This window comes from Pipistrellus hanaki (assembly GCF_964339955.1).
Source record: "Pipistrellus hanaki genome assembly, chromosome: 9".
Classification (NCBI taxonomy): domain Eukaryota; kingdom Metazoa; phylum Chordata; class Mammalia; order Chiroptera; family Vespertilionidae; genus Pipistrellus; species Pipistrellus hanaki.
Genome location: NC_140511.1, coordinates 78,989,990 through 79,013,087, shown reverse-complemented (window position 1 = coordinate 79,013,087; position 23,098 = coordinate 78,989,990). Strand labels below are relative to the sequence as shown.

At 58.5% G+C, this 23,098-nt stretch overlaps 6 protein-coding genes across 6 annotated transcripts; 3 read left to right on the top strand and 3 right to left on the bottom strand.

The window, feature by feature from the left end:
- The first annotated feature begins 1,601 nt into the window (after nt 1-1,601).
- On the top strand, nt 1,602-7,857 carry SYVN1 (synoviolin 1). Its single transcript, XM_084895852.1, has 15 exons — nt 1,602-1,734; nt 1,946-2,038; nt 2,127-2,279; nt 2,417-2,465; nt 2,837-2,940; nt 3,574-3,700; nt 3,794-3,893; nt 3,987-4,052; nt 4,146-4,262; nt 4,359-4,522; nt 4,776-4,904; nt 4,998-5,150; nt 5,234-5,420; nt 6,489-6,640; nt 6,712-7,857. Exons 1-15 carry the CDS (start codon nt 1,603-1,605, stop codon nt 6,816-6,818), a joined length of 1,833 nt encoding a protein of 610 aa, XP_084751978.1. The 5' UTR covers nt 1,602; the 3' UTR covers nt 6,819-7,857.
- MRPL49 (mitochondrial ribosomal protein L49) lies at nt 7,774-11,662 on the bottom strand. The gene is made up of 4 exons (XM_084895968.1): nt 11,524-11,662; nt 10,035-10,185; nt 9,171-9,295; nt 7,774-9,081 (listed from the first exon to the last, which is right to left on the bottom strand). The coding sequence occupies exons 1-4, from the start codon at nt 11,599-11,601 to the stop codon at nt 8,935-8,937; spliced, it is 501 nt and encodes a 166-aa protein (XP_084752094.1). The 5' UTR covers nt 11,602-11,662; the 3' UTR covers nt 7,774-8,934.
- LOC311628611 (small ribosomal subunit protein eS28-like) lies at nt 10,214-11,172 on the bottom strand. Its single transcript, XM_084895981.1, has one exon. The coding sequence runs from the start codon at nt 10,953-10,955 to the stop codon at nt 10,620-10,622; it is 336 nt and encodes a 111-aa protein (XP_084752107.1). The 5' UTR covers nt 10,956-11,172; the 3' UTR covers nt 10,214-10,619.
- Nucleotides 11,663-11,720: 58 nt separating the features above from the next.
- FAU (FAU ubiquitin like and ribosomal protein S30 fusion) lies at nt 11,721-13,978 on the top strand. The gene is made up of 5 exons (XM_084895978.1): nt 11,721-11,863; nt 12,088-12,170; nt 12,265-12,409; nt 13,591-13,646; nt 13,805-13,978. Exons 2-5 carry the CDS (start codon nt 12,096-12,098, stop codon nt 13,928-13,930), a joined length of 402 nt encoding a protein of 133 aa, XP_084752104.1. The 5' UTR covers nt 11,721-11,863; nt 12,088-12,095; the 3' UTR covers nt 13,931-13,978.
- A 2,835-nt stretch (nt 13,979-16,813) lies between these two features.
- ZNHIT2 (zinc finger HIT-type containing 2) lies at nt 16,814-18,148 on the top strand. The gene has a single exon (XM_084895890.1). It carries the CDS (start codon nt 16,896-16,898, stop codon nt 18,108-18,110), a length of 1,215 nt encoding a protein of 404 aa, XP_084752016.1. The 5' UTR covers nt 16,814-16,895; the 3' UTR covers nt 18,111-18,148.
- A 140-nt stretch (nt 18,149-18,288) lies between these two features.
- On the bottom strand, nt 18,289-22,950 carry TM7SF2 (transmembrane 7 superfamily member 2). The gene is made up of 10 exons (XM_084895939.1): nt 22,887-22,950; nt 22,453-22,649; nt 22,306-22,360; nt 21,824-22,018; nt 21,644-21,747; nt 19,949-20,068; nt 19,699-19,867; nt 19,184-19,264; nt 18,977-19,099; nt 18,289-18,700 (listed from the first exon to the last, which is right to left on the bottom strand). The coding sequence occupies exons 1-10, from the start codon at nt 22,933-22,935 to the stop codon at nt 18,540-18,542; spliced, it is 1,254 nt and encodes a 417-aa protein (XP_084752065.1). The 5' UTR covers nt 22,936-22,950; the 3' UTR covers nt 18,289-18,539.
- Between the last annotated feature and the right edge of the window lie 148 nt (nt 22,951-23,098).

Below are 23,098 nucleotides of genomic sequence, written 5' to 3'. Positions count from 1 at the left end.
ACACACACACACACACACACACACACACACACACACACACACACACACACACACACACACACACACACACACACACACACACACACACACACACAAACACACACACACACACACCCCCCCCCGCCCTGACGGCGCCGTCCCCACGCTCCGCCCGCTGGGGTCCGACCCGGACCTAGGCAACGCTGCCTTCCGCCCCTAGCAACCGCTCACCTGCTTCTCTCTCCCTATTGGCCAGCACATTTCCCCTTTTTTTTATTGGTCCGCGTAGCTACATCCCGACCAATCCGCGGCAGCCACGGGGAGGCAACTTACTCCCACACAATTTGGGGTGATCTCGGAGGAGGCGAGTTTTTCCTTTTCTGAATCCGGAGGCATCTTCCTTGTCAAACTACTGTGACTCCCCCTGGAATCCGCTTCAAAACACTTTCCGTCCCAGGCCTGTCTGTCCCGCGCCGACTCCGCGCTCCCGGGGCCCGGCCCCCAGGACGCCCCGCCTCCCCGCCGCTCGGAGCGCCGGGTCCCCGCTAGGCAGCGGCCACCCCGGGGGGACCGTACCATCTGCGGCTGATAATGGGGGGCTCCCCCCGCCCCACCCCGGGGCTGCCCCCTTCCGCGCCGGCCGCCGTGGCATCTCCTGCTCCGCCCACGGGCACGGACCCCCGCGGACATGGCGGTGGGACGCCGGCTCCGGCCCCGAGGGAGGCGCGGCGCGGCGCGGCCGGAGGGGCACTTGGTACGGCCCACGCCGCGCCCGCGCTGCCGGAAGTGAGGTGTCCCGCCCGCGGAGTTCCGGCTCGCAGGGGGTGGAGGAGTGTTGTTACCGGGGCGCCTCCGCAGTCGCGGGGTTTGAGCGGGCTGGCGGCGGGGCTCTGGTGAGTGCGCCGGCCGGGCCGGGCGGGGTGTGGTTGGCGCCGGGGCCGGGCCTTTCCCGGGGCCTCCGGGCCGGGCGCCCCGCCGCCCGCTGTCGGTCTGTCACCGGCGGCGGACGGACCGCGGCGCCGCGCGGCCGCTCTCCCCGAGGCCGGGCGGCCGGCGACGCCCGCAGCTTCGGGCGCTCACAGGTGCGCGATCGCGGGGCGACCCGGGCCCCCGCGGTGTCGCCGCTGCATCCTGTCGGCCGGCCGTTTCTCGGGGGCCCCGAGTGGACACTGCCCCGAGGCTTGGGGGGCACCGGGGTTCCAGACGGACGGGCCCGCCCGCTCCCGCGGGGCGCGAGGCCGAGCTGCCCGCCCCGGTCCAGCTGTCACCGGCCCCGCCGCGCCCCCGGCGCCTGGGCTCCTGCCGGCCCGGCCGCACGCTCCGCGGCGGGAGATCCATGCCGCCTGCCCCCTCCAGCCTCGGTGCCTGTCCCCCTTCCTCCCTCGGGGCGGCGGCCTGGCCGGCGGAAAGAGCCCTGCGTTTGACACAGGACTGACCCAGACTCCCGGGCCGGCGTCCGTGGGATCAGTTAACCACTCCGAGTCTCAGTTTGCTGTTTGTAAAGTTGGGGAATATATGCTCTTCTTGATTGTGATGGTTGTGAGGCGGGATGAGTTTCTATTTTCACCATATGGGCATCCCACAGGTTATCCTCCTCCCGCACGCAGGTGTCCGGCCAGGGCGATGTTCCGCACCGCAGTGATGATGGCGGCCAGCCTGGCGCTGACCGGAGCAGTGGTGGCTCATGCCTACTACCTCAAGCACCAGTTCTACCCCACGGTGGTGTACCTGACCAAGTCCAGCCCCAGCATGGCAGTGAGTGGAGGGCTCACTCCGGGAGGGAGGGAAGGAGGAGGTTGCTTGAGACAGAGGCGGGGCTAGAGGTAAGAGAAGTGAAGCAGCCAGCAGCTGCTTGACTTTGAATAAATTGTGATGGGGAGGTGGGGTGGAGGGGGTCCTGAATGACGAGCGGCAGGCAGAGCAAAGCCAGAAGTGACCTCAAACCATCGCCTCGCTCTCCTCCTAGGTCCTGTACATCCAGGCCTTCGTTCTTGTCTTCCTTCTGGGCAAGGTGATGGGCAAGGTGTTCTTTGGACAGCTGAGGGCAGCAGAGATGGAGGTAAGATGGTTGTGGCCCCAAAGGTGAGGGCCAGGGAGCTGGGCAAGAGAATGTCTGAGTTCCACATCACGTCCTGCCCACCCCCCAGCACCTTCTGGAACGTTCCTGGTACGCGGTCACTGAGACTTGTCTGGCCTTCACTGTCTTTCGGGATGACTTCAGCCCCCGCTTTGTCGCGCTCTTCACTCTCCTCCTCTTCCTCAAGTGTTTCCACTGGCTGGCGGAGGACCGTGTGGATTATGTGAGTGATCGGGTTACTGGAGCAGACAGAAGCCAGAGGGTGGTCAGTGGGCAGGCTTGTGGACTGAGGGGGGCTGGGCTGGGGGTATGGGGTGAGTCCCAGCCTTCCTGACAGGACCCCTCTCTGCTCTGCCTCAGATGGAACGCAGCCCCAACATCTCCTGGCTCTTTCACTGCCGCATCGTCTGTGAGTGAGACCCACGCGGGGGAGAGGCGGGGGAGAGGCGCCAGGACCTGTACTCTCGAGCGCAGGCTGCCCAGCTGTACAGGAAAGATAATTTAGGAAATTAATTTGCATCGTCTCTGCCCTGTTCCACTCCAGAGCCTCTCAGCTGCCTGGCCCCTTAGCTCTTTGCCTCCTCACCTGGAGCTTGGGCTGCCCCAGTGCCCCGCTAGGCAGACTGGAGCCCCGGGGGGCAGGTGCAGTGATATGCGCCCACCTGACTGGAGGCTGGGACCATCCGGTATGGGCTTGAGGGTGGGAGCTGTCTTAGAGCGTGAGATGGCTGCCAGGCCCTGGGCTGACCCCTCCAACCCCCCACGCGGGGGTCCCCACAGCCCTTATGTTCCTCCTGGGCATCCTGGACTTCCTCTTCGTCAGCCATGCCTATCACAGCATCCTGACCCGAGGGGCCTCTGTGCAGCTGGTGTTTGGCTTCGAGGTAAACTGGCTCGGGAAGTCGGGAGGACAAGCCTGAGGTGGCGCTGCATGTGCCTGGAACAACCCAACCAACCTCTGAGCACCTGCTCCGTGGCCAGCCCCCTGCGGGCCACCGGAGCGGCCTTCAGTCCGTGCCGGCTCCCAGGAGCGCGGAGGCACAGGAAGAGGCGCGTGTGGAGGAGGACCCTGACCTGGTGCTCGGGGAGGGCTTCCTGAAGTTGATGCCAGAGGAGCTGGCTGCTGGTGGACAAAGGGAGTTAGCTTGATGGGCAGCTGGGGAGGTGCGTCCTGGCAGAGGAAGAATGTGTTCATTGACAACAGCTCACTTTGTTGAATGCTGCTTGCGTGCCAGGCCCTGAGCTGAGCACTTGACCTGCATCTCTTTTAATTAGCAAAGTAGCATTGTTACAAAGGAACAGCTAATTCTGTCGTTTTGCAGACAAGCAAACTGTAGTTCAGAGAGGTCTATGGGTTGCCAAAAGTCAGACCAGCTAGTGAGTGGAGGGGCCAGGAAGACGCTGGCTGTGTCCAAGCCTGTGCTCGTACTACTGTGCCTGCTGTGCGGAGGCCTGGGGGGGCAGTGTGGCTGGAGCAAGCAGGGGCTGCCTGCTTATGCCTCCTCTCCTCCCTCCAGTACGCCATCCTGATGACCATGGTGCTCACCATCTTCATCAAGTACGTGCTGCACTCCGTGGACCTTCAGAGCGAAAACCCCTGGGACAATAAGGCCGTGTACATGCTCTACACAGAGTTGTTTACAGGTGACAGGACTGGGCCCCCCTGACCTGGACTGGTATCCCCAGCTCTGCCTCCCAGGCCTGTGACCTGCTGCTCTCTGTACCCTTTCCCTGCAGGCTTCATCAAGGTTCTGCTCTATCTGGCTTTCATGACTATCATGATCAAGGTGCATACCTTCCCTCTGTTTGCCATCCGGCCTATGTACCTGGCCATGAGGTGAGCCCAGCTGAGCCGGGCCCTGCCACACCCCTCATCCCTGTTTGATCCCTCCCCTTCCTCTCCCAACTTCCACTGAAACTCTCCTTTCAGGCAATTCAAGAAAGCTGTGACAGACGCCATCATGTCTCGCCGAGCTATCCGCAACATGAACACACTGTACGTGGGCTGGCCTAGGCGCCCTCCTGAGCTCTGCCCCAGCTCTGGTGCTCCAGCTCTGGTCTTGACATGTCCTTGGCCTGTTGTAACCAGGTACCCAGATGCCACCCCAGAGGAACTCCAGGCAATGGACAACGTGTGCATCATCTGTCGAGAAGAGATGATGACTGGTGCCAAGAAACTGCCCTGCAACCACATTTTCCATACCAGGTGGGAGGGGCCCTGGGGAGTCTGCGCCTCAGGGGACAGGCTCTGGGGGGCAGGTCCCTAGGGACCTGCTCATCATCGCCTGGTCTTGACCGCCAGCTGCCTGCGCTCCTGGTTCCAGCGGCAGCAGACCTGCCCTACTTGCCGTATGGATGTCCTCCGTGCATCGCTGCCAACCCAGTCACCACCACCTCCTGAACCTGCGGATCAGGGACCACCACCTGCCCCCCACCCCCCACCACTCCTGCCCCAGCCCCCCAACTGTGAGTGACCCCTCATTTGGCCATCTGACACTGTCTAGTGCTCGCCTTGGGCTGGGTGTGGGAAGTCAGAATCCCTGCCCACTAGCTCAGTCTGGTGTGGAGGGGAGGGCATGGGAGGAGACAGAGATGGCTGTTGTCACGTGTAGTCAGTGCTGAGCTCAGAGGACCTGTGGGAGCAGAGGGCATAGCTCCAACAAGCAGCCCCTTGCCTGTGGTTGGGACTGTTTCTCATTGCCTCCTGTCCTCTCTGCAGTCCCCCAGGGCCTCCTGCCGCCCTTCCCACCAGGCATGTTCCCGCTGTGGCCCCCCATGGGCCCCTTTCCTCCTGTCCCGCCGCCCCCCAGCTCAGGAGAGGCTGCGGCCCCTCCGTCCACCAGCGCAGGTGAGCCTTTTCGGTGCTGCGACCACCAGGGGGCGGGAGTAGTGGAAGCAGAGGCCCCTCAGCACTCACCGACTTCCTGTTCTTGCTCGTTAGCGCTTTCTCGGCCCAGTGGAGCAGCCACAACCACAGCTGCTGCCGCTGCCTCTGCCCCGGCACCTGGCTCTGCCCCCGCCTCCGAGGCCGCTCCCGCCCCGGGCTTCCCCTTCCCCCCTCCCTGGATGGGGATGCCGCTGCCACCACCCTTTGGTAAACAGGGACCCTGGGGTGGTTCTGGTGGGTGAGGGGTGCCAGGCCCAGGCCCCCCAGGCTGAGCCTCTACCTCTCTGCAGCCTTCCCCCCAATGCCTGTGCCCCCCGCCGGCTTTGCTGGGCTGACCCCAGAGGAGCTGCGGGCTCTGGAAGGCCACGAGCGGCAGCACCTGGAGGCCCGGCTGCAGAGCCTGCGCAACATCCACACGCTGCTCGATGCCGCCATGCTGCAGATCAACCAGTACCTCACCGTCCTCGCCTCCTTGGGGTACGTCCGCACGGGAACCGGGTGGGCGGCAGAGGCATGGAGCTTGCCCTTTTTCTCGTGCCGGCCCGAGATACCTGATTCAGGCCACCTGGTGCCTTTGTGTCCTCCCCGCAGGCCTGTCTGGATCTCAGTGCAGAAGTGTGGATTATTAGAGAGCTGACTTTGCATCTTGTTACTTTCTCTTTTCCGCAAGTCAAATTCCTTCTAATTCTCAGTGTTTTAGTTCGTCCCCTGCACCCTCCTCACACGGGGACACTGACTGGGAATCAGTGTTTCTGACCAGAGACAGCAAATAGTCACTCGGAGGCACCTGGCCTCACTCAGGTGCTTTGTGGCCACCGTTACCTTATATCAGTGTTTCCCAAACTTCTCTCATGATGAGAATCACCTGGTAGAGTTGTTCAACTACAGATTCCTGAATCCCAACTAAGAAGTGCTAAACTAGAATTTTTGGGAACGTGTAGGTAAAATTGTATACTTAACTTAGTGCTCTAGAGTTAACCAAACCGGTTTTGGCAGTACTTTTTATTTTATATATTTTTATTGATTTCAGAGAGGAAGGAAGAGGGAGAGATAGAAACAGCAATGAGCCGAAACCGGTGTGGCTCAGTGGATAGAGCGTCGGCCTGCGGACTGAAAGGTCCGGGGTTCGATTCCGGTCAAGGGCATGTACCTTAGTTGTGGGCACATCCCCAATAGGGGGTGTGCAAGAGGCAGCTGATCGATGATTCTCTCTCATCGATGTTTCTAACTCTATCCCTCTCCATTCCTCTCTGTAAAAAAATCAATAAAATATATTTTAAAAGAAAGAAAAAGCAATAGCAATGAGAAGAGAGAACCATTGATCGGCTGCCTCCTGCATGACCCCCCACTGGGTATTGAGCCCACAACCCAGGCATGTGCCCTTGACCAGAACCCTTCAGTCCGAGGGCAGACACTATCCACTGAGCCAAACCGGCTAGGGCAGTGCTGCACTCTATTTTGCAGGGCTTGCCAAGGACAGGAGAATCTGCCCAGTCATACCAGGATGCCAAAGCTGGGCTTACCTCTTGTCCCTTTTCTTCCTAGGCCCCCCCGGCCTGCCACGTCAGTCAACCCCACTGAGGAGACTGCGCCCCCAGTTGCTGCTGCTGCCTCCTCCACCAGCATCCCCAGCTCCGAGGCCACCACCCCATCCCCAGGAGCTTCCCCAGCAGCCCCCGAACCTGAAAAGCCTCCAGGTAGCTGTGGTCAGCCTCCGGGGGGCAGGGTGAGGGGTTCTGAGTTGCACTCCTGACCTCTCTGTCCCCAGCTCCTGAGTCCGTGGGCACCGAGGAGCTGTCTGAGGATGGGGAGCCGGATGCAGCAGAGCTCCGCCGCCGCCGCCTGCAGAAGCTGGAGTCCCCCGTTGCCCATTGACACTGCTCCAGGCCCGGCCCTGCTCCCTCTCGGGCAGCCCTTGCTGGAACACGTCCTGCCACCAAGTGCCAGCTCCTCTCTGTACCAGGGAGCAGTAACCCCCCATCTGAGACAAAGGAGGTGGCATCCCCCAGGCCAAGTGGAAAGAGGCCTAAGGCCCCAGTTGACGCCAGCCCTTACATCCTTGGGCAGCCAAGGGGATCGAGTCAGTTCCAGCCTTCTCCAACCCTTCAGCCCTGCGTTCCGAGGGGCCATGAAGGCAGAACAGCACAGCCTTGAGAAGCCCTCTGAGCCCCACTTGCGTGTGTGGAGTCACACTGCAGTGCCGAACAGTATTAGCTCCCGTTCCTAAGTGTGGACTCTCGGTCTGGGGGCAGGCCAGGAACTGGCTCCCTGGCCCACCAAGACTGGTACTGGTGTCCATTTTTTACCCTAAACTCCCTGGAGGCCCTTCGTGGTGGCGGCTGTGTCCCTTATGCCCTGTGACATTTCCATGTCTTACTGGCAACCACACAACTCAGGGAAAGGAGTGCCTGGGGGCAGAGAAGCAGGAGGGCAGCACTGAGGGACACTGCCCACAAGGCCCCTCTCCCTGTAGCTTGTCTAAAGCAACTGTCCCTGCTCTGACCCAGCGGCCACTGCCCAGCCTCTCCAGGCTGAGGGTTTGTGTCTGCTCCGGAACCACTGAAGCCCCAGAATCTACGGAAAGCCACTTCTCAACTCACAGAACTTGCCTGAAGTTTGAAGAATTGGAGGAACTTCCTTGTATTTTCTTGGGCTTAAAATCTGTCTTTGGATTTGAATGCTTGACCCCAGGGAAGGGGAGCAGGAGGGCCAGCTCCCGGTCTTTCCGGTTCAGAAAAGGCTGGGCAGGGAGGGAACAGGAGCCACGCCTGCCTGTCCGTCTTTTCCCCTTGGTTTTGTGTTAAGTGAGTTGCTGGAGAGTTTCAGATGATTATTTAATTTGTAAATATTGTACAAATTTTAATAGCTTGAATTGTATATACAGCCAAATAAAAGCTTGCATTAACAATTGGTAGATCCGGTGTCAGCATCAGTGAGCTGGGCTCCATTTTCTTGCTCAGGCTGTAGACGAGAGCAGCCCGGGATCTTCAGGGATGAGGGTTTATTTAGACAAACCAGCACTGTCCTTGGCGCATTGTTATTGAACGGTTAGGAAGATATACCCACATTACATAAAACAGCTCCAAAAGGTGAAGTGCCCTGCATTAGCCCACAGGGAGCTAAGCACTGAACCCTGACTTAGCTAGTCTGATTCTGGGGTGGGGGTGGGTTTTCTGCCCTCATTACAGGACAAGTGTGAAGGTTCATTGGATGGCGATGGCAGGGGCAAAAGGCCAGCGTCCTCATGCCTGCAAACCCCGGTCCAGCCTTGACACCAGGTCATCAAGCTGGGAAGCATGCCACCTGCTGGGCTGCTAGGAGCTCCCAAGCACCCCCTTGTGGGCAAATCAGCTGCAGCGAAGCACTAATTACTGCAGCTGGAAACCCAATCAGGCTTAATGCGCCTTGGGCCTCTCCCTGGGAAGGAAAGATGAGCTCGGGCTGACAAGGGCGCTGTGCCCGTGCCCAGCACTGCACATGTAACTGAAGGCTCCCAGGACCCATGTCCGTCATCTGAGTTCTCCGTAGCCTCCACAAGCCAGGTCTGGCTGGAGGAAGAGCTTGGGAATGTGTGCAGCAGTAAGTCTAAGGACCAAGGAAGGAAGGTCCCCAGTGGTTCTGTCCTGTGCTTCCCTCCCCTAAACACCAGAGGGGCAGCCAACAGCCTCCAGAATTTGAATAACTGACCCAAGAAGCTCCAATGAAGAAAACGCAAGAATAGACCAAAATCAGGGGCAGGGAGACAGCAACTAATGCCCCCACTTCCTCAGCTGTTTGTGGTGGGCCTCCATGTTAAGACAGCCCTGCCTCAGTGCTGGCATCTGTGCAGACGGCCCTGTTTCCCCCTGTAGGCAAGCAGTCTGCTCCAGAGCCCTTCAGCCCTCCCCCTAGTCCATACCCCAATCCTAGTTGCTTCAGCACCGCCTCCCTCCTGAGGTCCCCTGGACTCCGGTCTGTGGGGATGCTGTCATGTAGGCTGCTCGGCCAGGCCTCAGAAGCCCTTCTCTAAGAGCCAGGCTTTTAGCTGCTGGTCAAAGTAGCCCTTGATCCGCAGGGTGCCTGTCACCTCATTGACCTGGGTGATCGGGGGCTTCCCCAGCAGTGGGCTCAGAAGGTCTTCCACATCCTTCTGCAGGGCCTGGGGGAAGATGACAAATCCGGCCCGGTCAGGAGACCCGCCACCTCTAGGGGACGCCCATCCCATCAGACCCCGCCACCCACACTTACCCAGATGTCTCCCTCCACCTTCCGGATCACAGTCATCTGACGGTTGCCATGGGTGATGTCGGTATAGACGGGGAGGTTGTGCATCCGGGAGCGCCGCACAAAGTAAGGCAGGTTGGGCGGAGGGTCTGGGACAGGGAGGGATGGGGATAAGCACAGTCTTCCCAGACTTCATCCCACTCAGCCACGGCCTTTCTCCTCACAGAGTCTGCGGCAAAGCCACCCCCAGACTTCAGTCGGGAGACCCGCTCTTTCCCGAAGGTTAGAGCCAGGACACTGGAAGCCCAAGGCCCAAGCAGGTGCCTCAGGAAGGGGCTCAAGAAGAAATAAAGTGAGGGCCAAGCCTCCCTGGATATTTGGGGCCAATCCTTGCTCTTCTCCTCTGGGACAGGAAGACTAAAATGAACTCTGGCACCAAGGCGTGGAGATGTGCGAGTACTGAACGCCCCCCACATGCCGGGCTCTGCACTAATGCTTTGTGGTGCCAAGCAGACTTCTCTATTTTACTGAGACTGAGGTTGGGAGAAACTGACCCAGAACTGCCCAGCTCCCAAGCTGAGTTCTCAATTATGGTACATGGACTACGGGGGTGGGGGTGGGGGAGGGGAGAGGAGTCCAAGCCCTTGGGTCTTCTCTCTGTGCTTCTCTTCCTGCATGGGAAGACCTTATCCCAGTAGCGTGGATGGATGGTTACTTGTGAAACAGGCCTCCATTCCTGGGCCCTTCCTTGAACATGAAACAGGTACTAGGCCTGTGAGATGTCAAAACAAGTTCTGAAACCTGAGTTCAGTGTCAGCTGGGGCAGGCCAGCCACCAAGGAGGGGTACTTCTCTGTAGCCTTCAAGCCATCCCCATTATCTAGCTCACCTCGGGGGGGCTGCCAGCCACTTGGAGTAGGATAATGTTCATGCTTCGGGGGGTCTGGAACGCGGGTGGGGGGTAACAGGCGTTCCACAAACTGGTATTCATCCACAGACTCCACGAAGCTGGGATAATTGGGAGGCCCTTGGGTCTGGCTCTGAGGCAAAAAAAAATAAAATAAAAAAAAGCAACCATCAGCAGACTCACCACCCACCACCCACCCAGCACAGAACTTCAGTGAGTAGGGAAAGGAAACATCACAGGTGGAGAGAACGGTATAAATGAATGGCTGGAGACAGGAGAGCACCAGTCAGTCTGTCAGGGTGCAGGTGGGACTGGAGAAGAACTGCAAGCATTCTGAAGGTCCACCTCTCCTGCCTCTCCTGCCTCCTGGGACTCAAATAACAAGACCATTAACTGGAAATCTGAGCAATATGGCAGAATTCAGTATCGAAAGTTTCTTTTAAATATTCTACCCTGGGTTAGGCCCTTTCACTCATCCCACGTGATCCTCCTTTACCTGGAAGGTCTCAGCCTGATACGCACACGGCCAGGCATCAAAACTACTTACTCTACAGGTATAGTTTTCATTTAATTCTTTTTCTTACATAAACACTTTATTGGCAGTGGAGCATCTTCCCCATGGGCTATGTGGGCCACCCAGCCAGCCAGGGCCCAGGCACAAATGCAGCGCAGCCTCCGAGCCTCTCGCTCCGACTCCAACAGAGCGAGCACGTCGCCCTCGCGCACCGGGCCTTTCACGTTGCGGATAACGGAGCGGCTCGTGTCGTCCTGGGATTCCACGCGGACCTGCGTGCACTGTCCCTGGGAACCGGTCCTGCCTAGCACTTTGGTAACACTGGCTAGCTTGATAGGCTGCACACAACTCGTGTCCATGATGGCGGCAACAGTCAGGTGGAAAGCCATTCAATTCTTATAATTCGGCGTATTTTATCACATCAATTTTTAACCCTTTTACATCCAACAATCTACCCTAAAGTCACACTCCAAATTCTGTCCTCCCATCCTGCAGCTTTAAGATCCTTTTTGGACACTTATCCCGACAGATACCAAGGAGTCCTGATTGGCGCCGGGGTGGCAACGAGGACAAGGAAGCAGGATGAAGTGGCCCGTATGTCATGAGCTCTAACTTCCCCGTGGTGTCGCCAATGATGGGTCCATCTGAGGACCCGTTAGTTTCCCCTTCAAAAAAGCTAGGCAGCGAGAATCGGTGTGTAGCCCCGCCCAGTGCTGACTCGCCGAGGTTGTCCTCCAATCAGGTTCTAACCCCCACACCCGGAAGCGCGCACCAGGCCCTGTCACCTCCCTTCTCAATCTTGTATCTCCCCGGTGGGATACAAGGTCTCCCTGATCGGATTGGAAAACTAATGCCCAGATAGGAATGCGATTTCCAGGGCTAAAAGGATTAACAGTGAGCCTCTGTTATTATATAACACCCCGCCCTCTGCCCGCCTCTCCGTGTCAGCCCTCTCACCAGCCGCCGGAGCGCGCAGCCCGCCTGGACGCCGACCCTCCAGCGCCGCAGCACGGCCGGGAGCAGGGCCGCAGCCATCTTGAACGCCCCCAACTTTCGCCTTCTGCGCGCGCAGCCCGCCTAGTCCCACGCTGCCTGCTCACGTCCCGCGAGATCGAACGAACGCCTACGCGTGCGTCAGGGGGCGGAGTCACGGAGCCGTGGGCGGTACAAATAGCCGGGGCGATGGTCGGCGCGCAGCAGTGACGCCAGACGCAGCAAGCGCTTCGTACGTGTACGTGCCTCTTCCTTCCTCTTTCTCGACTCCATCTTCGCGGTAGCGGCACAGGTCGCCGATCAGGTAAGAGTTGGGGACACGGCTGAGTCCGGGGGGGCTTCAGAGCAGCTTGGCCGCGAGGGCGGAGGGCGCGGGGGAAAGAGGGGAAGAGAGGTTGCTGTGTGGGCCGGGTTCTTGTCCCCACCCGACCTCCGGGCCCTGCCTTCCCCACGTGAGACCTGCGATCGCACCCGGCCCGCCCTCTCTCCCGGAGTATTTCTTCTCTCACAAGCATTCCTTCTCTTCAGACGCCGACATGCAGCTTTTTGTCCGCGCCCAGGAGCTCCACACCCTCGAGGTGACCGGCCGGGAGACTATCTCCCAGATCAAGGTAAGGCTGCGTGGGGCCGAGGTGGGCACCGTACTCCTGTGTGCTTGAACTCGCTCCCCGCGGGGACGCTAACGAGCCTCATGTTTGCTTGTAGGCTCGTGTCGCCGCGCGGGAGGGCATCGCTCCCGAAGACCAAGTCGTGCTTCTGGCAGGCACGCCCCTGGAGGATGAGGCCACCCTGGACCAGTGTGGGGTGGAGGCTCTGACCACGCTGGACGTAGCCGCCCGCATGCTTGGAGGTGAGTTGGGGAGGACCGTCCTTAGAACTGCCTGTAAGCACAGGATGAGGGGAGATCAGTGTCCTTATGCCAGGATGGTTCTTCCTGTTTACCTCAGAATAACTCCTTTTGTTTTGTTACCCTCACCCGAGGATGTTTTTTTCCCCATTGGTTTTCAGGAGAGTGGGAGGAAGGTGGGGAGGGGGAGAAAGAGAGAAACATTGATGTGAGACAGACACATCTGCAGTATGGAACCTGCAACCCAGGTACATGCTCTTGACCAGGAATTGAACCAGTGACCCATTTGTGTGCAGGCTTGGCGCTCTAACCACTGATCATGCCAACCAGGGCAGAATTAATTCTTTAAAAAATTCTTATTGTTGTTGCCCTAGCTGATTATAGCTCGATGGATAGAGCGCCAGCATGCAGACTGAAGGGTCCAGGGTTTGATTCCAATTAAGGACACATGCCTGGGTTGTAGTCTTGATTCAGGAGGCAGCCAATCAATGATTTCTATCATCATTGATGTTTCAATCTCTTCCTCTCTGAAATAAATAAAAATCTATTTTTTCAAAATTACTGTTGAAAGTATTACACATGTCTCCTCCCCCTCACCCTTCCCTCCTCCCGCCTCCTTATTGCCTGTGTCCTTTGGCAGAAGTAACTGTTGAGAGGTCCCTGGAAGACTGAACTAGAGTGTAATTCCATTTCAGTCACTTACTAGATCTTTGCCTATTTCCCAGTTTCCTCGTTAAAATTAGGAGGTTAGACCAGACCCCCTTCCGTTGTTATTTAAAGTCAAGGGGCTAGAAAATCCTGAAGAGGAACCTAGAACATGCCAGGCTAAGATTCCTGGTCAGGTGTCACATCTCTCAATTTTGTTCTCATTTCCTGTTGAGCCCAGCTCACCTTTTTTTTTTTTTTTTTTTTTTTATATATATATATTTTATTGATTTTTTACAGAGAGGAAGGGAGAGAGATAGAGAGCCAGAAATGTTGATGAGAGAGAAACATCGACCAGTCGCCTCCTGCACACCCCCCACCGGGGATGTGCCCGCAACCAACGTACATGCCCCTGACCGGAATCGAACCCGGGACCCTTCAGTCCGTTTCGGCCCCAGCTCACCTTTAAAGGCTTGAGTTGAGGGAGAAAATTCTGGGTGGGCCTTCTCCTAACCGCTTGCTGCTGTTTCCCTCCACAGGAAAAGTCCATGGCTCCCTGGCCCGCGCTGGGAAAGTCAGAGGGCAGACCCCCAAGGTAAGTGAGAGGATTAGTGGTGTCCTTGGACTTAGTCTTTTCACTGTCACAGATAAGACCCTTGGCTTTTGACCAGTCTTCTCCCTCCCCTGGAAATGAACCCGAGGGAAGAGATGGAAGATGTCAGCCAGGGTCTGATCAGCCTTCCCCTTTCCCAGGTGGCCAAGCAGGAGAAAAAGAAGAAGAAGACTGGTCGGGCCAAGCGACGAATGCAGTACAACCGGCGTTTTGTCAATGTCGTGCCCACCTTTGGCAAGAAGAAGGGCCCCAATGCCAACTCCTAAAGTCCTTTGTAATCTGGTTTTCTCTAATAAAGCCACTTAGCTCAGTCATCTCGTTTCATCTTAATTTGCAGGAGCTCGGGGAGAGAGGCTTCTAGGGCTGGTGGTGTGTCCACTAGAACAGTGAGGTCTCACTTTGGTGTCTTGGTATTGCCAAGTGAGGCAGATGCCCTGGATGGGCAGAGAGGGTGAGAGGGAGGAGGTAAACTACAAGAAAAGGCTTCCCATGGAAATATGCCAGTTTTCCTTCAAATGTAGAGTAACAGAAGATAGGAGACATTGTGGGTGTTTATAGAGGCAGCAATGGAAGGGAGGAGTTCTAGGAGGAAAATGTCAGGGATTGCCAAGCTGGCCTTTTCCTGAACTTGGACCAGCTGTGGCTTGGTGGGGCTCAATGCAGAAATTGTTTCCAGCTTTGGGAAGTACCACTGATGATTTGGCGCTGTGGGGACCTTGTTTGTGCTGATTGCATGACTCGTCTTGCTAATCTAATCAGAATTCAGGCTGGTCAGCTGGTTGGTTCACTGTTCCCAAAAGTTGAGCTCTCTGAACTGATTTAAGGTTCCCTGCTAGCCTCACATGCATACCCACATGCTTATTCTAAGATTTTGATCCTGCTGCTGCTGAGAATAAAGCCCACAGGGTAAAGAAGGACCTTGGGCTCTGGACTTAGACCGCCTTGAGTTTTGATCCTTGCTCCATTTATAATATCTCTGGCCAGGTAGCTCAGCTTTGGCCCAATATGCCAAGGCTGCAGGTTTGATCCCTGGTCAAATGCGCAAATATGGGGAGCAACAAATCAATATTTCTCCCTTAAATTGGCTAAAGTCAAAAAAAGCCTAATTGCCCAGCCTGCTTGGTTCAGTGGTTCAGTTCCCATTCAGGGCACATGCCAGGGGTACGGGCTTGATCCCCAGTGTGAGGTGTACAGGAAGCAGCTCATCCATGATAACCTCATCATTGATGTTTCTATCCTCTGAAATTAAATTTCTGACCATTTTTATGGTATATATATATATATATATATATATATATATATATATAATTTCAGAGAGAAACCTGCAACCCTGGCATGTGGGGCCTTTCAGTTCACAGGCCAACGTTCCATCCACTTAGTTAAACTGGCCAGGGTAAAATACATATATATTTTTAAACTAATTTCTGCCATTATCTCTGAAGAAGCTAATATTCTCACCGAGGATATTCTTTGTCCATTGATTTTTTTAGAGTGGAAGAGAGGGATTGGGGAAGAGAGACATATCAATTGCTTGCCTCCCGAACTGCCCCAACCTGGACTGGGGAATGAACCCCAAGCCAGGGCAGTCTAACCACTGGTACAGCCTGGCCGGGGCATCTACGTACTATCATCTCTTGACAGTTGCTGTGAGGATTAAATAAAGGCTAGAAAGTGCTTGGATCTGCACTTGCCACGTAGTAAGTACAAATATATTGGCTGTTTTTGTCTCTGAAGTTACACCTGGCACCCTCACTTATAGGAATTTAGATTCAGGTGGAGGAAGTGAGGAAACTAAATTGTTAACATCCTTAAAGTAAGTGTAGGGAATGTAATGGAGGGAGTTGGGTAAATACATAACTATCCTAGGAAAGGTCTCTGAAGACCTGAAACAAGTTGCTAATCGGATGGTAAGATGGTGAACGTTCCAGCGGAAAGAACTGCAGTCAGACATGAAGTTTAGGTCCAAGTACAGTGGAGAGTCATCAGGGGCAGGGCTGGGTTTAAGCAAGGGCCCGGTGTGATCTGACTGTGACCTGACATTTCACCGGGCTGATGTTTCTGGAGAGCAGGCAAGAAAGTTAAGGTGGTGTCACCCGGTTGATTGGCAAGGAACTCGGAGCCCCAGTGGTGGAGATGAGAAAAAATGGACGGACTGCTGAAACCGGTTTGGCTCAGTGGATAGTGTGTCCACCTGCGGACTGAAAGGTCCCAGGTTCGATTCCAGTCAAGGGCATGTACCTTGGTTGCGGGCACATCCCCAGTGGGGGGTGTACGGGAGGCAGCTGATCGATGTTTCTAACTCTGTCCCTCTTTCTTCCTCTCTGTAAAAAATCAATAAAAAATATTTTTAAAAAATGAACAGACTTGTCTCACTGCTTCACTTTTCAACTCGTTTTAAACAGACTTGAAGGTCATCAAACCCATCTGGATCTTGGTAGAGAAATACATGATTGATATTGAAATAAGTACAAGGTATTTTGAAGGCAGAACTGACTGTAGGTGGGATTGGATGTGAGAGGTGAGGGACTAAAGAACCAAGGACCAACTCCTCACTCGACCACAAACTAAGCTGCGTTGTGACAGGGCCGCGTCTCTGCCCCAGGTGGTCCACTTCACAGGTGGGTGAACGATAGGTTTGGAGGAGGAAATCGAACAGGAGCTCAGGTGTGTGTTCAATGTTGCTTTGTTGAAGAGGGAACAGGCCGCCAATACTAAGGTGACCAGACGTCCCGACGCTTTTGGCGGGACAGACCCGATTTTTGGAAAATTGTTAAAAATCGGGACTGTCCCGCCAAAAGCGTCGGGACGTCTGGTCACCTTAGCCAACACACACCCAGTCCAGGGGAGGTGCCCCACCTTGGCCTTTCCGCTCTCTCCCCTTTGTCCTCTAGTATAATGGCTGTCCCTACGGCGCAGGGACCCGCACAATCAATGGCCCAGAGGCGGCGTTGGCAAAGACCTACTCCTGCCCCCGCGCGTGGCAGCGCCCGGCAGTCGCGCTGGGGCCGGTGCCGCCTCCCACTCGCGCTCCGCGGGGGGCTCGGGCCTCACCGCCGCCTCCTGCGCCGGCCCGACCGCGACGTGAGGGCGGGGCTTGGACTCCGAGTGCGGGCGGAAGTTCCCGAGAGTCTTCGGGAACTCTTCCACAAAGAGGCGGAAGTAGCCGAGGAGCGCCGGAAGTTGCCGAGCTGCGGCCTCCGCGTTCGCGGGCGGCACGCGGCGCCAGTTGCCATGGAGCCGGCCGGGCCCTGCGCTTTCTGCCCGGCCGCGGAGGCCCGGCCGGCGCGCTACACCTGCCCCCGCTGTAACGTGCCCTACTGCTCGCTGCGCTGCTACCGGGCGCACGGCCCCTGCGCCGAAGACTTCTACCGGGACCAGGTGCTGGGAGAGCTCCGCGGCCGCAGCGCCTCGCCCAGCCGCCTCGCCAGCGCCCTCCGCCGGCTGCGGCAGCAACGCGAGACCGAGGACGAGCCGCAGGACGCAGGCCTCAGGCCCGGCCCGGCGCCCGGCGGCCTCGCAGGCCTCTGGGAGCGGCTGGCCCCGGCCGAGAAGGCGGCCTTCGAGCAGCTGCTGAGCCGTGGCGAGGCCGGGCGGCTGCTGCCCCCCTGGCGGCCGTGGTGGTGGCGCAGCGGGGCGGGGCCACGACTTCTGGAGGAGCTGGACGATGGCCCGGGCGGTGAGGCCGCGGAGCCGGAGCCCGACCCTACGAAGGCGCCGCCGGAGCCCGGGAAGGAAGCCGCGGCCCCGGAGTCCCCGGCCGCCGAGGAGGCGGTTCCTGGAGACGCCCCGGGGGCCTGCGCGCCCGCGGTGCCCGCCCGGATCCCCGCGCTGGGCAGCCTGAGCCGCGGCAGGGTCTCGCCGCTCGTGCGCTTCCAGCTGCCCAACGTGCTGTTCGCCTATGCGCACACGCTGGCCCTGTACCACGGCGGCGACGAGGCGCTGCTCCCCGACTTCTGTGCCACGCTGCTCGGCGTTTCGGGCGCCCTGGGCGCCCAGCAAGTCTTCGCCTCCGCCGAGGAGGCCCTGCTGGCCGCCGCTCACGTGCTGGAAGCGGGCGAGCACCCGCCCGGGCCCCTGGGCACGCGGGGTGCCATGCGCGAGGCCGCCCGCATCCTGCTGGGCGAGGGCCCTGCCGACCAGAAGGGCTACACGCTGGCGGCGCTGGGGCACCTGGTGCAGACCCTGGGCCGGGCCCGGAGACAGGCCGAGGCTGCTGAAGTGCGGGACCGCCTCTACCGGGCCCGGAAGAAGTGCCAGTTCCTGATGGCGTGGACCAACGAACATGAGGGGGCCCTCCCGGCGCTGGCTCTGGACTGTGCCAGGGCCCACCGAGCGCACACGGTGGCGGCGGGAGAGGTGGCGGCCCTCACTGGGGAGCTGGAGCGGCTCTGGGGAGGCCCCCTACCACCTGCCCCCCGGACTCTCATCGAGGAGCTCCCCGGCTGAAGGGTGGACTCCTGGCACCAATAAACCTGTGAATGGTCCGGCCTGCTGGGAGTGCCCGTTTCTGAGAGGCAGCTGTTGTCCCCACCCCCACCCCCATTCCCCGATTCTTGGGCCCTCAAACCTCTCAGCTTCTCCCCAATCAGGGCTGACCCAGCCAACATGCAAACACCCTGTCCCAGGAAGGGAGAGAAGCGGTACCCAGGGTTCCAGATGTTTATCCAAGAAGTAAGAGCGCCTCTCCACTCCGTGTTTGAGTGCTGCCTTCGTGCTCTCCCCGCTCCCAGCCAGCGCTCTGAGCTGTCACCCGCCTGTTGGAGCTCGGCGGGAGGGAGTGCGGGCTGTCGAGTCCTAGACGTGCCCGGGCTCCTGCTGCAGGGTGTGCTGGCCGCCGGGTGGGCACGCGCTGCGCCCATGGGTGGGTGGAGCCACTTAGTAGACGTAGGGCACAATTCGGTAGGGCACACGCCGGCAGTATTCACGCCAGGCCAGGCCGTACTTGCGCAGGCACTGCTGCTCGTCCCGGGCCTCCCGGTGCACCAGCAGCGCGGTGAAGTAGAGGAGGTAGAAGTAGGGCAGCAGGTGGGACACGCCTGTGGGGAAGGGGCTCTGTGACCGCCCAGCCAGACCCCCAGGTCACCGGCGTTTCCGTACCCAATAGCTCATGGGCATCAGGGCTCCATGTGAAAGGCCCCGGGTCTGCAGCAAGGTGCCAGCAGTGTGCGTGTCCCGGTCACATCCCGATCCATCCCCAGCCCCCTGACTGCTCCGTCATATGAGGCGCACCCCTATTCGTTCTACACCCAGATAGGTGTCCTGTGGTTCCTAACCCGTCTGCCCCACATGCAGTTCCTACCCAAGCTACTCACCGCAGGGCAGCGACCAGGCCAGAGCCATGATGAGGTCTCCGAGATAGTTGGGATGGCGGACCATACCCCACCACCCAGACACTAACAGCTGCCTCCCCGTGGCTGTGGAGATGGTCTCAAGGCCTGGGGGGAGACAAACAGTGGGGTGGTGGCCACCAGCAAGCCCAGCTGCCCCACCTCACATGGCAACCTAGAAACACGGCTCACCGGCCACTCGGGGGTCAGAAGGATTCTTCCGGAAGGTGTTTTTCTGGGAATTGGCTCCACGGAAGATGTAGTAACCGACAGCTGAGGGGAAGCAGGAGCAGGCGGTCAGGGGCGAGGGCCACGTGCTTCTGCCTGACCCTGATCCTCCCCACAGCCTGAACCCAGTCTGCCTGGACCCCAGGGCCCGCCCCAGCTTTAGAGAAGAGCGTGAGGCTTAGCACCTCCCGAGTGGGTGCTGAACAAACAATAAATGAGACCGGCTGGCGTGGTTCAGTGGTTGAGTGTCAACTTATGAACCAGGTCACAGTTCCATTCCTGGTCAGAGCATTTGCCCAGGTCATGGACTCTATCCCCAGTGTGGGTGTGCAGGAGGCAGCCAATCACTGATCCTCATCATTGATGTTTCTATCTCTCCCTTTCCTTGCCTCTCGGAAATAAAAAAAAAATGTATAAAACATAAGAAAGGGGAGGGAGAACGAAGCATGCACCCAGCCTGCTGCCCGTTCCTGACTGACCATTGACAAGGCAGATGACTGAGGCCATGGGCAGCTCCAGGGGCTGCGGGTGGTACAGCAGGAACTGGGCCTGCAGGCTGTAGGTGAAGGGTACCCAGGCGAGGTCCCCAAAGGCCAGCATGAAGCCAAACCCGTCGTGTGTGATGTCCATGGTGGTGAGTATCGCTTCCTGCAAGGACAGGACCAGACACACTGTAGTCCCCACAAGGTCCTCCCAGATCCCTGCTCCCCCTGAGCAGTCCGCCCTCACCTCGTGCCACAGGGCATCGCCCACATAGAGCAACTGGAAGCCATTGACCAGCCACATGGCCAGGGAGGGGCTCCCCCGGAGTTCTGCTTCCTGGACCAGCAGAGCCAGGTTGATGAGGACCTGGGGGTGGGGAGGAGACAGGACAGTCTGTCCCTGGCCCATCTCCACGGGGCGGGCAGCACTGGGTAGGGCAGTGGCCGGCTCCTCCCCATCTAAGTGTCAGCCACTAACTCTCTGGCGCTTTGTCAAATGAACCAGCCCGTTCCCGGAGGTTCCGCTGTTTTCTCGTCTAATCTGTAGTTTTTTTCCGCTGTTTTCTCTGTCTAATCTCCCTCTGGGAGAGCAGCACAGGGCATAGGCGGGCACTGCAGGCTGAGAGTTAAAGCACATCCGGTTTTGAATCAGCTTCCCCACCTGGGCAAGTTGCCTACCCTCCCTAAAGCCCTCATGTGGGAAATGGAGATAGTTACGGAGCTGCCTGAGGACTGGGGAGGGATGGGTGACACAGGAAGAGCTCACACTGGTGGCTAGCAGCCAGCCTGACTGAGCACCCCAGCTGGCAGCAGTGGGCTGGGTGCTGTTACCCCTGGGAGTCCTCATCGTAATCTTAGGAAGGGGCTCCTTATCCCGTTCCACACATCGGGACGTAGTGTGGCCCTTGGCGTTCCCCTGCCTCAGAGTGAGGGCTCCGGGTGAGGAACCTCTGGGAAACCCCGGGTCAGTCAGACACCGGCAATGGGCAGGTTGTAAGCTCAGTGCTCAGGTCCAAGTCCCGCACTGCTTTTTTTTGTTGTTGTTTGTTTTGTACTTTTGTTCCTCTTTGTATTCAGTTGTATAATACTTCCAAATTCCTGCACTGCTTTGACTAGCAAGCAGCACTGGACCACTCTGCCGTCTGTAAGTAGATGTTTGCTCTTGACTGCTCCATTTAAAACTGCACCTCGCCCTGGCCGGGAGGCTCAGGTGATTGAAGCATCACCCAAAAAGTTTGGGTTTCAATTCCGGGTCAGTTTCTTTCTTTCTTTTCTTTTCTTTCTTTCTCTCTTTTAAAATATATTTTATTGCTTTTCCACAGAGAGGAAAGGAGAGGGATAGAGAACTAGAAACATCTATGAGAGAAACATCGACCAGCCGCCTCCTGCACACTCCCTACTGGGGATGTGCCCACAACCAAGGTACATGCCCTTGCGTGAAATCAAACCTGGGACCTTTCAGTCTGCAGGCTGACGCTCCATCCACTGAGCCAAACCGTTTTCGGCTCAGTGCAGTTTCCATCCCTTGTCGGGGCGCAAATGGGAGGTAATGGATCAATGTTTCTCTCTCACATCAGTATTTCTCTCTTTCTCCCTTCCTCTCTCTAAAAACCAATAGAAACATAGCCTTGGTGAGGATTTAAACAAAAATTGCACTTCTTCTTCCCTGCCTTGCTTTTCTCCATGGCACTCAGCATCCCTGGACGTGCTATATATACTTATTTTTTTGTCTGTCTTTTCATGAGAATGTAGGTTCCATGAGGGCAGTTTTTATTTTCTGTAATTTTTTCTTATATCCCAGTACCTAGGACACATATTAGATTCCTCAAGTGTTTGTGGAATGAATGAGTGGTGTCTGGGCAATACTGCACCTGCCCTGCCCAGGAACTGCCCATCCACCCCCCCTCCTGCTGGCGCCAGTCCCCTAGCCCTGCCGGCATACCCAGCCGATGAGGCCGGGCCGCAGCTCGCAGAAGTATTTGCAGTCCAAGGGGCCGATGCGCGGGTTGAGCTCCCGTCCCAAGAAGAAGTCGTAAATGGGGTTGCCTGGAGAACAGCGGAGGGTGAGACTGCAAGCAGGCGCCCTTGCTGCCTCTGTCTGCGCCCACAGGATGGCTCTCACCTGAGTTCCCGCCAGGTGCCAGGGCGGAGGCCGGGGCCAGCAGCGCCTTCAGGTACAGGAGGAGGCTGAAGAGGAAGGCGGCGAGGGTGGCCACCGCCGCCAAGGGCAGGAGCATGTCCGTGAGCATGCCCAGGGGCAGCCCGGCTGACACCCCCAGGCCCACCAACAGGGCTGTGAGCACCAGCGCCTGGAAGCCTGAACCCAGCACAGGGTGAGTCCTGGGGACCCCCATCTCCGTCCCCACCCCCCACCCCCAAACACACCAACTCTGCTCAAAGCCAAGAGGTCGCAGACCTCGACCCAACCACTAGGCTGCCCCCTTGGCTTTCAGGTCACGTGAGCGGCTGCCGAGGTGCAGGGCAGCAGCAGATGCTGCAGGAAAGGGTGGGGGGACAGGGGTGTGCAGGAGAGTGAGACCCCCAAGACCTGGAGCTCCACCCCACGCGCAACTCCCGCGAAAGGGCCCAGCCCAGCCCTGGCACCGTTAATGGGGTAGCGCAGGCGGCTCTTGTCCTTCAATTCCTGGCCCTCGGCCACCTGCGGGCACGAAGGCTCTGGTGAGGGGTGAGGGGTGAGGGGTGAGGGGGAGCCCTCCCTCCGCCCAGCCCCGCGCGCCGGGCAGGCCCCACCTTGCGCGCCGGCAGCAGGTAGAAGGCCGCCTGCAGGCCGAGCCAGGAGAGCCACAGCAGCGGCGCCGCCGGGCTCCACAGCGCCCCGGGGGCCGGCGGGGGCGCGGGCAGGCCCAGCAGGCGCGCCGGCCCGGAGCGGGCTGCTAGCAGCAGGTGGAACATGGTGGCCGGGAGCAGCAGCATCAGCGCCGCGGCGCCTGGAAGGGCCGGTGGCGTCAGCATCCCCTCGCCCTGGCCCACAGCCCGTTCCCGGCCCCGCACCTTTCCCGACTCCCATCCTGGTCCCCGCCGCCACCCTCCAGCCCCTGGAAGACGCCCCTCCTGCTCCCCGAGTGTCCGCCCCGCAGCCCCCAGAACGGTCCCTCCTCAGAGCCTTCCGATTCTGCCCATCCCCGTTCGTTGCCCCCCCGCCCCCATCTTCTTTGCTCCATTACCCAGGGGTCCCCCGAATTCCAGCGGGGCCGGGGAGCCCTGAGGGGCCATGGTCTCCGCTCCGCCGAGAGGTGGGGTTCACGGAAATCCGTCAAGGAAACACCCTCCACCCCACCCCCAGATGGGCACGGCGACGGAAGGATCTTCCCTGCGGCTGCACCTGTCCCGGCGGAGCGCGGACACGGCGCCTGTCCATCGGCGGCCTTTAAACGGG